The following is a 16,382-nucleotide window of genomic DNA, read 5'->3' on the forward strand; positions in this document are numbered from 1 at the left end:
AAAGAATCCGAGGATAGGTTTAAGAGAGCGCAGGCGACCATAACAGGTGCCTGCCACTCTCTTGGCATGAGTTTCCATGGAGAGTGAGTTGTCCAACATCACACCCAGGTTTTTAACAGCCTCTTTGGGGACAGGAGAGGGTCCCAGAGTGGGAGGCCACCAATGTGCGTCCCATTTCTCGGTATCCTTACCTACAATGAGTATCTCCGTCTTGGAAGAATTTAGCTGGAGATAGTTCTGTGACAGCCAGTTCGATATAGCCAGGATATCTTCCTGGAACTTAATTTGGTCAGCCCCACTGTTCTTAGAGAAGGAGAAGATGAGTTGTGTATCGTCCGCGTATGATGTTAATTTGATGTTACGATCCCTGGCCAGCATGGCCAGGGGGCGGACGTACACATTGAACAATGTGGGGCTGAGCGCAGAGCCCTGCGGGACTCCACAGTCCAGGGAATGTACGCTGGATGAGTACGGTGGGGCGTGCACTTGGAATGAACGGTCAGATAAAAACGACGTGAACCATCCCAAGGCACTCTCCCTGACTCCGATCTCCCACAGTCTCGCAAGCAGGATCCTGTGGGAGACCGTGTCGAAGGCCGCGCTCAAATCCAGCAGAACCAGGGCAGATGTCTCACCCTGGTCCAGCCCCTCCCTCAGATGTTCCGTAACGGCTAGCAGAGCAGATTCCGTGCTATGTTTAGCACGGAAGCCGTGCTGCGATTCGTCCAATATTCCATTCGACTCCAAGTGAGTGGTTAGAATGGAATTAACATGGGCCTCCATCACCTTGGCAAGATAGGGGAGCAAGGAGATGGGTCTAAAGCTGTCAGGTCTAGTGGGATCTAATGATGGCTTTTTTAGAAGAGGGACAACTTTAGCATGTTTCCAGGATGGGGGAATGGTCGCAGACTGAAGTGAGTTGTTAATTAACATCCGCCCTTCTCGTAAGATGGAATCCTGGAATAGTCTGAATAGTTCTGGCTTAACAGGGTCTTCCGGGGAACCAGATTTGACTCTTTTGATCAGAGAGTCCATCTCAGTTTGCTCAATAGATGGTAAGCATTGTAGTAAGAGTGGCGAGTCGATGGACCCCATGAGGTTGGAATTAGCATTGGGTCCATCTGAGGTTAACGAGTTATAGATCCCTTTGACTTTGTCTACAAAGAAACAGGCCAGCTCTTCACATTGGGCATCGGACGCAATTAAATTACCTGGACCTTCTGGTATCTTGGTCAGATCTTTTACTAAGGTGAAAATGGTTTTGGAGCGATTGGTGCTGGAGTTGATCAGCTCTGTATAGTATTTGGCTTTAGATAGTTTTATAAGTTTGTGGTAGGCTTTAGTAGCTACTCTAAAGTTGATTTTAGCCAAATGATCGTACGACCTCCTCCAGAGGCGCTCCAACTGCTTACATTGTTTTTTCTGTAATGTAAGGGCCTCAGAGTACCACGGATGAGTTTGACCCCTCTTGGGCCTAGAGCACTTCATAGGAATGAAATGGTCGAGAGAATCTTTTATCCACTCCCTATAGGCTGTATCGGCCTCGTCCAGGTTGCTCGGCCAAGTGGGGCAGGAGGAATGGAGTCTAGCTTCGAACGCTGCATTGTCAAGCTTGTTCCAGGGGCGTCTCTGCAGCGGAGGTGGTGGCTTTTCCCTGCATCTAGCTGGAATCTGGATAGTAGTAAAGACCGGAAAGTGATCTGTCCAGGTAAGAGGGCCGGGAATGGAGACAGACGCTTCCTGGATGTTCGTGAACACCGGATCTAATAAATGGCCTGCCTGATGCGAAGGCCCTTCGACCAACTGGATAAGCTGGCAGGCTTCCATATCACCCAGGAATTTCAGTATAGTGGGCGAGTCACGACATTCCAGATGAAGGTTAAGGTCCCCCAGTACACTGAAATTAGCTGGCTGTAAGGCCAGTGCAGTGATGGTTGCCACCAGCGATTCTTGAAAGGCAGTGGCTAAGCCGGGGGGGCGATAGATTAGGAGCCCCGTAAGGGTGAAGGTGTCGGAAACCCGTGCCTTAAATACCGCACTTTCACAGTTAGTTATGGTTATGGGGTTAAGGGTGCAGGAATATATATCTTTAAATATCACTGCTATACCACCACCTCTACCTTTTGGTCTATTCTGGAGGCATATGAGGTACCCCGGGGGTAGCGCCAAGGTGGAAATGGCCGTGGTGTCGTCGGTTAACCATGTTTCCGTCAGAAATAGGAAGTCAGGGGAGTGGTCTTCGAGGAACTCGTGGATATCCTCATGATGTTTCACTAATGACCTGCAATTGAGACTCACTAAGCTTAACTTTGTAGGGGACTTAGCTGCTAAGGTTGCAGGCGCTACTAGTTGGCTGGTCCCTGAGGCCTTGAAGCCACACTGGTCGCATTGAGCGCAAAGAGAGCCAGGGGACCACAAATGGGGTGTGCATCCTGCGTGTCTTCCGATAGCAATTAGCTCCTCCCGGACATAGGGGGCCATTGGCAGGCTAGACGGCCAAGGGTCGGGGCCCGCCGCGCGCGTCCGCTGCGCGTGTGTTCGAGATGCAGCCTAAATAATCACCGGTCCCGCCTATGGCGGAAGAATGACGCCCTTGGGGGCCGGTCTCGAGGTCAGGAACGCCCTCCACTCAAGCGGCACCAGCCGTGGTGGAACGAGGCGATGACCCGATGAAGGCGAGTGGGCTTTCCACAGAAAACAGTGAGTGTAGCAACTCAATAACGTACTTTTAAAAGCTGTGCACAATTACATGTAAATAAGAATAAAACAAACACAAACGCTGCTGCAGCGCCTCGTATCTCAGGCGCGTCCGCTGCGCGTGTGTTCGAGATGCAGCCTAAATAATCACCGGTCCCGCCTATGGCGGAAGAATGACGCCCTTGGGGGCCGGTCTCGAGGTCAGGAACGCCCTCCACTCAAGCGGCACCAGCCGTGGTGGAACGAGGCGATGACCCGATGACGGCGAGTGGGCTTTCCACAGAAAACAGTGAGTGTAGCAACTCAATAACGTACTTTTAAAAGCTGTGCACAATTACATGTAAATAAGAATAAAACAAACACAAACGCTGCTGCAGCGCCTCGTATCTCAGGCGCGTCCCTTTAGAGTGCTTAATTCCATATGATCTGATTTAGTATGTGGTTCTGAAAAATCTGGATTCATATAATAGTACCGGACTCGAGAATAAAAAACTTCGTCGAAATAGGACGAATTTGGTATCAAAAGACCGAGAATGACGAGTACATCAAGTACATGTATTTTCGGCATATTCGAGTGACGATTTCACCTCGAAATCGTCATTTACCTTCTAAGCCCTTAGTTGCATGTTGCCCTCTACATAGGCCTTAATCCAGTTGAATTTGATTCCACAAGGACACATACTCCTTAATCGACTTCTCCCTGACCCCAGTACAAGTTAGAACCATTGCCCCAGGCCGAGCTCGTTAGGTCAGTTCCCTCCCAGTGGCCGAGCAAGATAGCATCTAGGCCCAACCAGCCATAAAACCATTTGAGCGCGCACACCTGCCATATCTCGCTCACATCTTTCTCCACTCCTTCTTTTTCACTTGCTTTATGATGGGGAGGTGACCGTTTTTATTAGGGGTCCAGCGATATCTGATGAAATGTTGGGTCTTGCCGGATGATTTGTTATGGGCAGCACGACGTGAAATATGTACATGTCATCATGACTCTACTTTTCTTTTGTAAACAGTAACCATAAATGAAATACCACGAATTCAAGGAATATATTGCTCAAGGCTGAATATTGGGTATAAGAAGAGAAGCCTGACTTTGTGAAAGTGTGCAGTCTCCTGAATATACTTGTATCGTACTTCTAGGACCCTGTCACCTTGGTTGCAGCCAATAAAACGAATCTTTGACTTCACCTGAAAGACTCTGAAGTTTCTGTCGGTCTGACTCAGGAGAACCCGAGGTCTCTGGTGTGTTGATCGCCAGGCACCGCTGGGTTACCGGTTCTGTATCGGTTCTTAAAAACCCAGTACCTCAATTGGCGCCCACGTGGGGCGATTCCAGTGGTACCAATCAGCCTGAAGATCGTGAGGAGCTTCGTGTGAAAATTCCGGAGGAGGGCCCACCACCTCATCGACCCCTGCATGTCGACGTGGTCCGAAGGTCTTTACTGCGAGGTTCCTCGCTTCCCGACGGCTACAAGGACTGCTGCCCTGGCTATCGCCCTGATGTTGGACCCTTGAAATTTTCGGTAGAGCGAAACGCTGAGACGAGTCTTCTGGTGAAGCCATCGATATTTTTCAGTTAAGTATAAGTGGAGCGTCTCCCAGTCCTTAGTTGGACTTACTTTGTGGTATCTTGGAGATACATAAAGGTTTTTATTGGTTCTTGCAAGCACCATAACCGAAGGACTCGTGTTTTCACGAGAAATATCGTAGTCGATAAATCCTTTGAAGTTTTGGAACTAGACTAGAGAGAAAGGATGCCTAGTCTTAGACTCGGGAATTGGTTTTGTCTTGGTAATAATAATAGGGACTCCCGATTGGAGGACTCATGTCCGGTTCCTCCAGTTGGAACTCCGACTTACGAGCTGTACGTTAAACATGGGGTAGGCCCCATCGTTTACAACGAGGTATGGATTAAATACACTAGAAAATATGGTGTTTTAAAATGGCCCCAATATGGTAGCTTTGACTCTGAAATCTTAGACAGCCTTGAAGTTAAACTCTTCAAAAAGAAAGCCCGGCCGGCGATGTTTGACTCTTTCCGCATATGGCGCAAAGAAGCCAAACAAAAAGAAATTAAATTAGCTAAGAAAAATAAGAGAGAAGGGGCACTTTCAGTAATGCAAGCTGCCGTGCAGTTTAAAGATAATGAGGAAGAGCAGATGAATGAGCAATTGCACAGGCAACGTAAAATGGCAATAGATAAGTGTTATCCAGTTTTGCCGTCTCTTCAGCAAGGGACAGCAAAAGAGCGTGAAAAAGACCAATTAATGTCGCAATTATTAACTTCGCCACCCCCTATGCGCAGAATGCTACAGCACCCCCGCAACCTTTAGTTGCACAAACTGCGCCTCTGGCTCTTCCACAGCACTCACCAGCTGTTCTTCAGCTGGCTCCTACTTCTTCGGTGCAGCCTCCTTCAGGCCCACCGACAACTTCTGTTTCACCTGTGTTTTCTACGATGTTGCCTACTGTACTTTTTACGTCTCCTAATGCTCCCTCTATGATTCTGCCTAGTGCCCCCTCTATTATTTCTCATACCTCTTCTGCCATCTCTACCCCCGCCTTATCTCACCCCGTTTTTTCATCTGTTTGTTCTTCCGTTTCACCTTCCCTTCGGCAGAAAATGGCTAGCACTGTTACTAATCTTCTTTTACCCCTTTTCGGGTCGCCTGCTACGACCCCTAACATAAGTAGAAGACAGTTGCGAAGTCAACTGCCTGATTATCAAGAGAGAGATTCCCTGAATAGTTTAGCTCGGAAATGGGTCTTGGACACTGCAAAATATGATTTACAGTCTGTCATGGAAGTTTTCCATCAATGGGAAACAGCGACACAGAGATATGTGTTCGAACAGATGTGTGTTTTTCTTTGCGAGGATTTAGAAGACAATGATCAGGATTGCCTCCCACAAGAGATGTGTCGTATAAGGTTTAAGTTTAGTCAAGGTATGATTGTAGGTCCCGATGTGGAAAAAGCAGTTGAAATGCTATTATCATATCGAAGTAAGGGAAGTAGTTCTGGGTCACCATCGGAATCTAGTACATCTAGTAGGAAAAAGGCACGACAATACCCTATGAGAGAAGTTCCCCCACAATGAAGAGAGGGTGACGCGACAGCTGTCCCACCTGTCCTGCCCCACTTTCACCGCGTATGGGTACATGTTCCATGGAAGCGAGCTGAAGTTTTAGCACTCAAACAAACACTACCAGATCCGCGTAAAAATCCTGCAGGGTACTATAAAGAATTGTCGCAAACTGCTGGGTCATGTATAATGAATTTGGCCGATATCGATATGTTATTCGGGAACGTTGTTCCACAACCTTTATGGGGAAAAATTCGCCATGTAGATCATGACCAGGAATTAGGTGACACGTGGGCTAATATTACTGCTGCGGATGCACGACAAGTTGGTGGTGCCAAGCCTGAGCCTCTGATAGCGGAACTACCTGGTAGAATAGTAGATTACATGAAAACGATAATGCCTGCAGTACGTGTAAATTGGGATAAGTTATCTGCATGCAAGCAAAAGAAAGACGAAACTGTGTCAGATTTCTTCACCAGATTTGAAGAAACATTCATTGACCACAGCGGTCAAGATATGACCACAGAAGGTGGTCAGAGATTGTTCGTCGATAAATTTGTGCACAATCTACTTCCAGACTTGTGTAGAAAATTAAAAGATTCGGAAAGTTCTTGGGCAGTCTCATCTTCAGCCCAGATATTAGCTACCGCACAGTACTACGAGAATAGAGACAAGGATGAGAAAGATAAAGTAGAGAAGAAAACTAGAGAACTCAAAACGAAGGTTTTGCTACAGCAAGCCTATCCTCCACGTGGTGGTGGTAATAAAAATACTAATGGTCCGAATCACTACCGGAACACTTTTCAGCAGCCTCAGAGAAACTTGCAGAGATTCGATTACGATCAAAACCGCGTAGGTCCCAACCAGTGTATACTGCAAACAAGAGGGTCATTACAAATATGACTGTCCTGCCCTGCCACAACGTACAAATGGATTTTCTGGCGTAAGAGGTCGTGGTAGTCAGGAAGCGCCTAGAGGTAGAGGGCGTGGAAACGCCCCTCAGGACGCACGTTCCCTTCCACCACAAAACTCTATGAACAGGTTTGATCAGCAAAATAACGTATCTGACAGGACAGCTCAATACTACGTTGACGAGTATTACACAGAAAATGAGCAGTGGGAGAATAATGATTGCTAGGACAGCCTTAGACAAGGAGAGGGAGTTGTTTCAGTTCCAGTAGATCAGAGTGGACCTTACGTTGAGGTGATTACATCGGGTGTGTCAGAACCTTTTCTGTTGGATACTGGTGCTACAAAGAGTTCTATTATGCACTCCAAACTCCCTGGCGCACCTTTGTCTGGCGAAATGAACGTTTCCGTAGGTTTTTCTGGCGCCCCGGTTAGAAATCCGATTTCTGACCCTTTATCTCTTTCTGTTGGTCCTTGTGAATTCGAAGCACCCCTTATTTTGACAACAGGTTGTGGTGAAAATTTGCTAGGATTAGATTTGCTAAAAAGATTGTATGCGACTTTGTACTGTTCTCCTTCAGGAGTACAACTGACTTTAGGTAAGAAAGTGGTTTCTCCCATGTATTTGTCGAGAAATACACTTCCAGCAGAATTGGCACTTCTACCAGATATTCTTTGGGCTACTGGTCCGAATGATGTAGGTCTTTTAGAAATTCCACCATATGTTGTAACATTAAAGTCGAATGTCAAAATGCCACGAATTCCCCAATACAGAATATCCAATGAGGGCGATAAAGCTTTGCTAGCGATTGTTTACGAGTTGATTGAGAAAGACGTAATTGAAGAAACACGAGGCAATGTTTGCAATAGTCCTGTTCTGCCTGTTTTAAAACGAACTGACCCTTCTCAGCCACCTGTGTATCGATTCGTGATTGATCTTAGAGAAGTAAATAAGATAGTGGTGCCACAATTCCCAGTTGTCCCCGACATTACAACATTATTGACTATGATTCCAGCCTCTGCATCCTGGTTTTCGGTGATTGACCTGAAGAATGCTTTCTTCAGTATCCCGATTGCTGAGGAAAGCAGGGATATTTTTTCCTTTAGTCTAGGTGGTCGCAGTTTCCGTTTTAAACGCGCTCCTCAAGGCTACTGTGAAAGCCCCTCAATATACAGTCAAGCTCTGAAAAGTCAGCTTGACGCAATGGTTTTGCCCAAAGGTTCCACTCTCGTACAGTACGTGGACGATTTGCTCATAGCTGCGGATACTGAGAAAATATGTAAAATGGCCACGTTGGAATTACTGCGTCATCTATGTGATCTGCATCACAAGGTGTCACTTTCCAAGCTCCAATATTGCCGACAAGAAGTGACCTACTTAGGTCATCTCTTATCGAAGGAGGGAAGAAAACTGACCCCAGAAAGAATTCAGGCAATAGCTAAATTGAATGTGCCAAGAACGCAGAGAGAAGTACGCGCTTTCTTGGGCATTACATCGTACTGTAGACAGTGGATTCCAAATTTTTCGTTATTAGCCAAACCCTTATTGGCATTAACGTGTACGAATACACCCAATCCCATTCCTTGGTCTGATGAGTGTCAGAAAAGTTTTCTCGAATTACGCACAGCATTATGTTCGGCCCCTGTGTTAGGTAACCCCAACTACAGTAAGCCTTTTACATTATATGTCCACGAGAAGGAGGGTTGTGCATTGTCCGTGCTGACTCAGTTATACGGAGATAAACAGCGGCCATGCGCCTATTTTTCGTCAACTTTAGATCCGGTAGCACGAGCATTGCCAAGTTGTCTAAGGGCCACAGCAGCAGCAGCTGTTTCTATTCGACAGTCTGCAGGTCTAGTAATGAATAATACACTAATCGTGATGGTCCCGCATGCAGTAGACACGTTGTTAAATAGGACCAAGACACAGCACTTAACTAGTGCTCGACTGTCCAGTTATGAATTGACGCTACTAGCGAGCCATGTGCACATCAAAAGGTGCAGCACCCTGAACATAGCCACATTGTTACCAATTGCTGAGGAATCGGATGCTTCAGAACAGCACGATTGTTTCCTCAGAACGGAGGAAGAGACTAAAGGGAGAGTTGATTTATTCGACACTCCTCTTGCTGAATGTGATGGTACATTATGGGTGGATGGTTCATGCTTTAAACTCCCAAATGGTAACGTGACTACAGCATATGCTGTCACAACTTTGCACACAATCGTCGAAACCGCGCGAATACCACATGGTTCAGCTCAAGCCGCTGAACTCGTGGCATTAACGAGAGCATGTGTGTTATCCAAAGGAATGAAAGTGACTGTCTATACCGACAGTCAGTATGCTTTTGGAGTGGCTCACAGTTTTGGACGATTGTGGAGAGAACGTGGGTTCCTGACTTCGCATGGAGCTAAGATTCAGCATGGTCAGTTGGTGAATGAGCTTCTTGAATCACTGACGTTGCCCCTGAAAGTAGCGATCGTGAAATGTAGTGCACACAAGAAAGTGACTGATGATGTTGGTCATGGAAATGCATTTGCTGATGAAACTGCTAAGGAAACTGCAAAGAATATGATGAGCCGAATGTATGTTGCGAGCCCAGAAAGATGGACTGGTGATGTTGGAATATGTGAAGACACGATAGAAAGTGTGAAGTCCATCCAAGCTGAGGCCACGGAGAAAGAGTTAAGCATGTGGAGAGAAAGTACAGGGAGAATGGATATGCATATGTGCCTGCAGTGGTTACAATGGCTCATGGGATGGCCCATATCAGCGCGAAAGGGATTTGCGAGTTGTTGGCCCCAGTGTGGAAGAATTCAGGGATTCCCAAGTGTGCAGAGAATGTTGTCAAGAATTGCATGGTATGTCTGAAGCACAATCCTGGTAGGGGAACCCCAACTCCAGCTGGTCATTTTGCACCTCCTACGTATCCGTTCGAGGTTTTGCAGCTAGATTTCATACACATGGAGAGGTGCAACAACTTAAAATATGTGCTCGTGGTTGTTTGTGCCTTCTCAAGATGGGTAGAAGCCTATCCCCTAAGGGACAATACTGCCTTGTCCACAGCGAAAGCCCTTGTGAAAGAGTTCTTCCCCAGGTTCGGAATGCCTAGAATGGTCTGGTCGGACAACGGAAGTGAATTTGTGGGTTGTGTGATGAAAAGAGTGTGTGAAGGGCTAGGCATTAGGCAAAAATTCCACGCTGCAAATCACCCCCAATCAGCTGGATTAGTGGAATGTTATAATGGCACGCTTAAACTTAAATTGGCCAAAATCCAAGCGAGCACAGGTCTTAAATGGCCTGACACTCTACCCTTAGCACTCCTATCCACCAGAATGATTGTGCATTCGCGAATGAAACTCAGCCCCTATGAAATAATCTTTGGTCGGCCAGCCAACATATGGGGAGTGCCTAGGCCCACGAAGTTTAGCGAGCTGCAACACCCCATTTTGCTTGACTATTTGTATGAATTGACGACTAAATTGCGTGTTTTATATCAACAGGTCCACAACACCTTGCCTCCGGTCTCTGAGACACCGGGTCACTCCATTGACCCTGGTTCCTGGGTACTTGTCAAGAACTTCCAAAGGACAAGAAACGACCAGCCCAGATGGACCGGGCCTCACCTCGTCCTCCTGTCTACAAGGTCAACTGTTAAAGTGGAGGGGAAAGCCAATTGGGTCCACGGGATCCATTGTAAGAAGATACCCTTCCCTCTGCCACATGACCAATGGGTCCGACAAGGAGGCACTGACTCAAAGCGCACAACTGATGAACGTGTAGAAGAAGCTAAACGTGATTGTAAGACTGGGAACATTTTTCCAGAAACTACGCCGCCATCAGAACAATTGAACTCTGTGGAACCTGAGCTACTATTTCTGGACCAGACAGTACCCGGGAAAAGACGCTATAATTTACGACCAAGAAAAACAGACTAAAGTAAAAGTGATTTATTTTTATGAACCGAGAGAAAAACCTGTGGACTAATAAAATACGTTTTTTTTCCCCAAATCCTATTTTTGAAAGTGCAGATTCTCCCATCTAGGTAACTTGCTTATTTTTGTTTTTTTTTTCGAACCGCCATCCGGGTTCCGCTGCTAGGGTCGCGGTTGATTAAAGACTTTTGGGTGCAGCTGACGACAATAGGTCGCTGGTTCCAGTTGGTCCAAGGGAGCCACCCTAGACTGACGGAAGCATCCTTTAGCAGAAACAACCTACCGCCGCGGGCAGCACCTTAGAGAGGATGGAGTTTCCTGATGTGGAGAGAACTGCCAAACAAATGAACTTTAAGCAGAGACTTTTGAAAGCAATGAGGAAGAGAATTTTTATAATAATGTGTATTTTTATGCTATTTAGCGTAATGGTCTTTTTGATAAGCTATGTTTTATTCTCTTTTCATGTGACATTCACGCCTACTACATCACCCATACCTCCCCCTACTGTTTCCTCTCATTCTTTCCACCCTTTGCCTGACCACGAATCAAATAGGAGATTAGAGTTCATTAATAACTCCTTCGTTCAGCTATTACACCAACACCAACTTGTAATGAACACAACCAACTGTTGGGTGTGTGGTCTCATGCCCCACACCACGGATAGAGGTATCCCCTATTTGGTCCTACCATTTAGTCGCAATGGGTCAGTATGGGCATATAGGACAATGTTCATATATGCACGAGAAATCCAACCCCTACGCTCGGTAAAAGACAACCTCAAGACTAGCGCCTTAGTCAAGGGTATAGTCGACATGATCAAGGAAGTAACTTCTTACGAAGATACCCCGGATGATGAGATACTTACATATGTAGGTTGGAATGTGACCGGATATGGCACTACAGTAAGTGAGAAACAGCAAGCCAAGAGACCGTCCCCTATCTGGATCGTACCCCATCAAGGTCACCTGTGTCTGCAAGGCATTGGTAAGAATCCCAGAGCTCAGCTAGGGAAGAGTGTCTGTACAGAAACGTACGTTTTTGGATCTCAGACTTCCCCTGCCTTTTTAGCCGCTAAGGGTACTTATTTTATCTGCCATGATAGAGCCTATACATGGTTGCCCCCTGACTTCTCGGGCTCATGTTTTGTTTCATTCCTGTTACCTCCCACCTACACAGCAGCGGCGGATTACCATCGGACAAGGGTAGTTAGAGGTGTTTTGAGTAAAGAAGACACTGCGGGTCAAGAATTTGGTGACTTTGCAATGGGTGTTCTGCCGTTCTGGGGAGCCATGATTAACAGCCGAAACATAAGGCAATTGACGAGGGTAGTTGAGTCCACCGTGATCGAAACTGCTGGTGCCCTTAGTAACCTGACTGCTGAGCTCCAGTCGGATCGACTGATGACCCTTCAGAACCGGGTCGCTTTGGATGTAATACTTGCGGACCGAGGTGGAGTATGCAAATTGATCCAGTCCAGTTGTTGCATTTTTATTCCAGATAACGCTCCAACAGTATACGGGGCCATCTCCAAACTACATAAAATTTCCGAATCTATCCATGTGGATAAAGGAGATTGGTCATTAATGGGATGGTTCTGGGGACTGATATCTGCCTGGGGATGGAAAATTCTGATGGTCATTGGGATGGTCTTAGCCATTCTTTTCCTGTTCTGTCTATGCATACAGTGTGCTCCTGCAATATGTGGCCTCTGTGCTACATCATGTGTAAGGAAGCCTGTGTCAAGACATGAGCTCAGCACTAGAATGATGTTGCAGCAACATCTCAATGACTTTAGGAATATAGATCTGGACTCAGATTAACATGAGGATAGATTAATTGCCTATGTAAGGGCAAAAGGAGGGTCTGTGGTTCTGAAAAATCTGGATTCATATAATAGTACCGGACTCGAGAATAAAAAACTTCGTCGAAATAGGACGAATTTGGTATCAAAAGACCGAGAATGACGAGTACATCAAGTACATGTATTTTCGGCATATTCGAGTGACGATTTCACCTCGAAATCGTCATTTACCTTCTAAGCCCTTAGTTGCATGTTGCCCTCTACATAGGCCTTAATCCAGTTGAATTTGATTCCACAAGGACACATACTCCTTAATCGACTTCTCCCTGACCCCAGTACAAGTTAGAACCATTGCCCCAGGCCGAGCTCGTTAGGTCAGTTCCCTCCCAGTGGCCGAGCAAGATAGCATCTAGGCCCAACCAGCCATAAAACCATTTGAGCGCGCACACCTGCCATATCTCGCTCACATCTTTCTCCACTCCTTCTTTTTCACTTGCTTTAGGATGGGGAGGTGACCGTTTTTATTAGGGGTCCAGCGATATCTGATGAAATGTTGGGTCTTGCCGGATGATTTGTTATGGGCAGCACGACGTGAAATATGTACATGTCATCATGACTCTACTTTTCTTTTGTAAACAGTAACCATAAATGAAATACCACGAATTCAAGGAATATATTGCTCAAGGCTGAATATTGGGTATAAGAAGAGAAGCCTGACTTTGTGAAAGTGTGCAGTCTCCTGAATATACTTGTATCGTACTTCTAGGACCCTGTCACCTTGGTTGCAGCCAATAAAACAAATCTTTGACTTCACCTGAAAGACTCTGAAGTTTCTGTCGGTCTGACTCAGGAGAACCCGAGGTCTCTGGTGTGTTGATCCCCTGGCACCGCTGGGTTACCGGTTCTGTACCGGTTCTTAAAAACCCAGTACCTCAAGTACTGCTACAGCGAAACTCCAAAAATAAATTCTAAAACAGCATCACCATTTCCCTGAAACCTCAAGACATACATTTATTCTCCAGTGGGGCCTATAACACTGCACACTTTCTCTGCTCATTTAATTCGACTTAAGGGATCGGTGAAATACCAAGGAGTAATGCTGTAACATTGGCGCAGTGTCTAATCCTATTTAACTAGTCATTTGTTTACATCTATAGTTTTAAGCAATTTACCATGGTTTTAACAAACAATGAATTTTATTCAGACACACCACCATAGTGGCAATGAATCTGCTAGAAAGAAAATCAGGCGTAGGAAAAATTACAAGACCAGCTTTAATATTCCATTTCTCCTAATTTTATTAAAAGCAAACTTTTAATATGTCTGACATTAAGGCATTAATTAATTCTTTATTCAGTAAAAATCTTGAACTTTAATTCAGAATAATCATTTTATTTAGAGCTCGGAAAATAGTCATTTATTCGATAAATCAGTTGAAAGTTTAGCAAAGAATAGATAGTTCCAAATGCATTCTCTCCTATCATCCCTAACTAACGCCCTCATCTTATCCTTCAGTCCTGCAAAGCAAACAAGAAATAAATCAAAGTATCTTACATCCAGGAATCGATCTGCAATCCGACAGCTCTTCAAGATGAAATCAATTGAGTGACCCTCTCTAAGCAAAATCAGGGGGTTTTATACACTCATTTTCTAACTTAATCTATCTAAAAAGTATCTAACATCACCAACTTGGATTCTGATTGGACAAATTTGGGATGGGTGAGCATCTCCTCACCATTACAACATCATATTCACGGTGAATCAGCAATTTAATAAAAGGGTATTGTTTAGGACAGTCTTTGGCCTAGTCACTTCCTTGACTTGTAACTTCACGTTTCTTTCCCACGTTCAGAACACTCAAATGTCTATGTTTTGGCAACCATCCTGACTTCCAGGGCACAGTAGCCTTGAACTTCCCATCCGAGCACAGGCAGTTCACTCTCACTTGCAGGCTGTGGGTGCGCATGCGCAGTACGGCACTTGCTCGCAGTTTACCAGAGCAGCCATGTTTTCACTAGGCCTCAGAGGCCACTTTTGGAACTATCATAGAAACAAACACAAATTCATGTTAAATATGGAACTAAAGCCCTTCTGTTTACCTCCCACCGTACTAATGTTTCCCCATTAGTTATTACCTAGCAAGTAAGCCACATAAATGCGTTTCATACTTACATATCCGACGACTTTCTGGCACAGTAACATGTATAATAAGCGCATTCATGCTGCGTTTATTTATATTTAAGCTGTGCATTAGTTCATATCACAATAACAACACAAATTAGTTAATTATTTTGCTTCATGCAGGCAAAATTAGTATTCCCACGTGTGCATTTGTGTGCATCTTATACTATTCTTGATTATTTCACCACAACACACCATTAGTAAATGTTAACGTTATGGAACATTGATTTTACAAGGGGCACACAAAATTTTGTTTTGCCACCTTGCTCCATCAGTGCCGCAGTGACAAATCCATGTTTTCCTTATTATTAGAGACCAGGAAACTCCAGGCACAGTTTCTCCTCTCGTTACCATCCACCTCTTTGCCTCTTAAGGTCTGATTTAGGGGTCGGCGGGTGGGTTACTTCGTTACAAACGTGACAGATATTTCGTCTCCCTTATTAAAAGTGCATTAAATCCAATGGCACATGGGATACAACAGATGGGAAAACTGTCATGTTTGTACAGAGTAACCCGTCCCTTCTTTCTTTTATCTCCTGCCATTTTTTAAATCTTGACATCTATTCTCATTCTACCTTCCCTCTCTTCATGATCTCCCTCTCAATTCTACTTCTTCTCTTCCTTCATCTTACTGTTTCTCTAGGTCTCGGTTAATCCCTGTATCTTTTCCTTCCCTCCCACTTCCCCATTCTTTTGTCATTCTTTTTGTATTTGTGCACCAGTCTCCTCTTCTTTGTTTGTCCCTCTCACTGTTCCTGTTGCCTCCCTTCATTGCTCTGTCTCCTTTTTTTGTCCCCAACTTGTGGTCAATAAATGACAGCCAGTGAAGTTATATACCAGGGGTGCTAAGTATTATGTTAATTAAACCTGTGTGAGGAAGTAGGTCAGGCACAGTGAAGGTGGGGGATTTCTTCTTTATTGTCAGCTTCAAGTGTAACAATGTCCAATCTACAGGACAGTCTGGTAATAACTGACTCCTGAACACAGAGCAATGGAGTCTTAAATATAAATATTCTAGAGTGCATAAAGGTTCTGCTAGGAACCAGCTGACTGATGTAACACAGCATGTCAGGCAATTACCACACACCTTCCCCCAAAACATAAAACAAGAACATTCAACGTATTGGAATAACAGAATACAAAAGAATAATCAGTTTAGAAGAAAATCACGTAAAGCATCAGGAGCCTTGCACATGTGAGGGCTTTTGCGTAAGGGACGGACAACTTTAGAGGGAACATTAGGGGCGTCCAGTTTGGACGACGTATCAGAACGCATGAGGGCAATCCTACCCAAATTCCATATGCGCCCATCGTCAAGTTTCACAGCATTACGAAACAGTTTGATCACTTTAAAAGGCAGAGAGAACCTCGCACCAGCAGACCTCTGAGGATAACGGACTTTCACACGGTCTCCTGCGCAAACCTTTGTGTGAGAGACAGCATGTCTGGTGTCAAAGTTCACTTTTCTCTTGGCTAACTTGAGATCCTGAACTGATTTCCACTGGGCCCCAAAGTGATTATCAATGCCCCTGTGATTTTCAATGTCAACATGCCCCCTCATCCAGGATTGGAGTATATAAGTGTTGGGAGCGTGACCCCTAAATAATTCAAAAGGAATTTTCCCTGTGGTCAAGTAGGGTGTCAAGCGGTAGACCACTCTTTCAAAGATGCCAGACCTCCAGTCTTTGTCTTGTTCCTTAGCTAGTTGAATTGACTCCTTTAGCACGCGGTTGAACCTCTCTACCATTCTTTTACATTCGGGATGGTAGAGGGAAC

General features: G+C 45.2%; 1 protein-coding gene across 7 annotated transcripts in view; it reads left to right on the forward strand.

The window, feature by feature from the left end:
* The window catches only part of LOC144770234 (syncytin-1-like), a 328,703-nt gene that overhangs the window by 1,897 nt on the left and 310,424 nt on the right, over positions 1–16,382 (forward strand). For 2 of the 7 annotated variants that reach the window (XM_078654575.1, XM_078654576.1), the window contains exon 2: positions 10,193–13,226. The exons of the other annotated variants lie outside the window; for them this stretch is intronic. In XM_078654575.1, the coding sequence (XP_078510701.1) occupies positions 10,933–12,444 (1,512 nt within the window). In that variant the 5' untranslated portion in view covers positions 10,193–10,932 and the 3' untranslated portion in view covers positions 12,445–13,226. Of the gene's footprint in view, positions 1–10,192; positions 13,227–16,382 lie in introns of those variants that run through there. 7 annotated transcript variants of the gene reach the window in all.

The sequence above is a fragment of the Lissotriton helveticus genome, chromosome 7, assembly GCF_964261635.1.
Source record: "Lissotriton helveticus chromosome 7, aLisHel1.1, whole genome shotgun sequence".
NCBI lineage: Eukaryota > Metazoa > Chordata > Amphibia > Caudata > Salamandridae > Lissotriton > Lissotriton helveticus.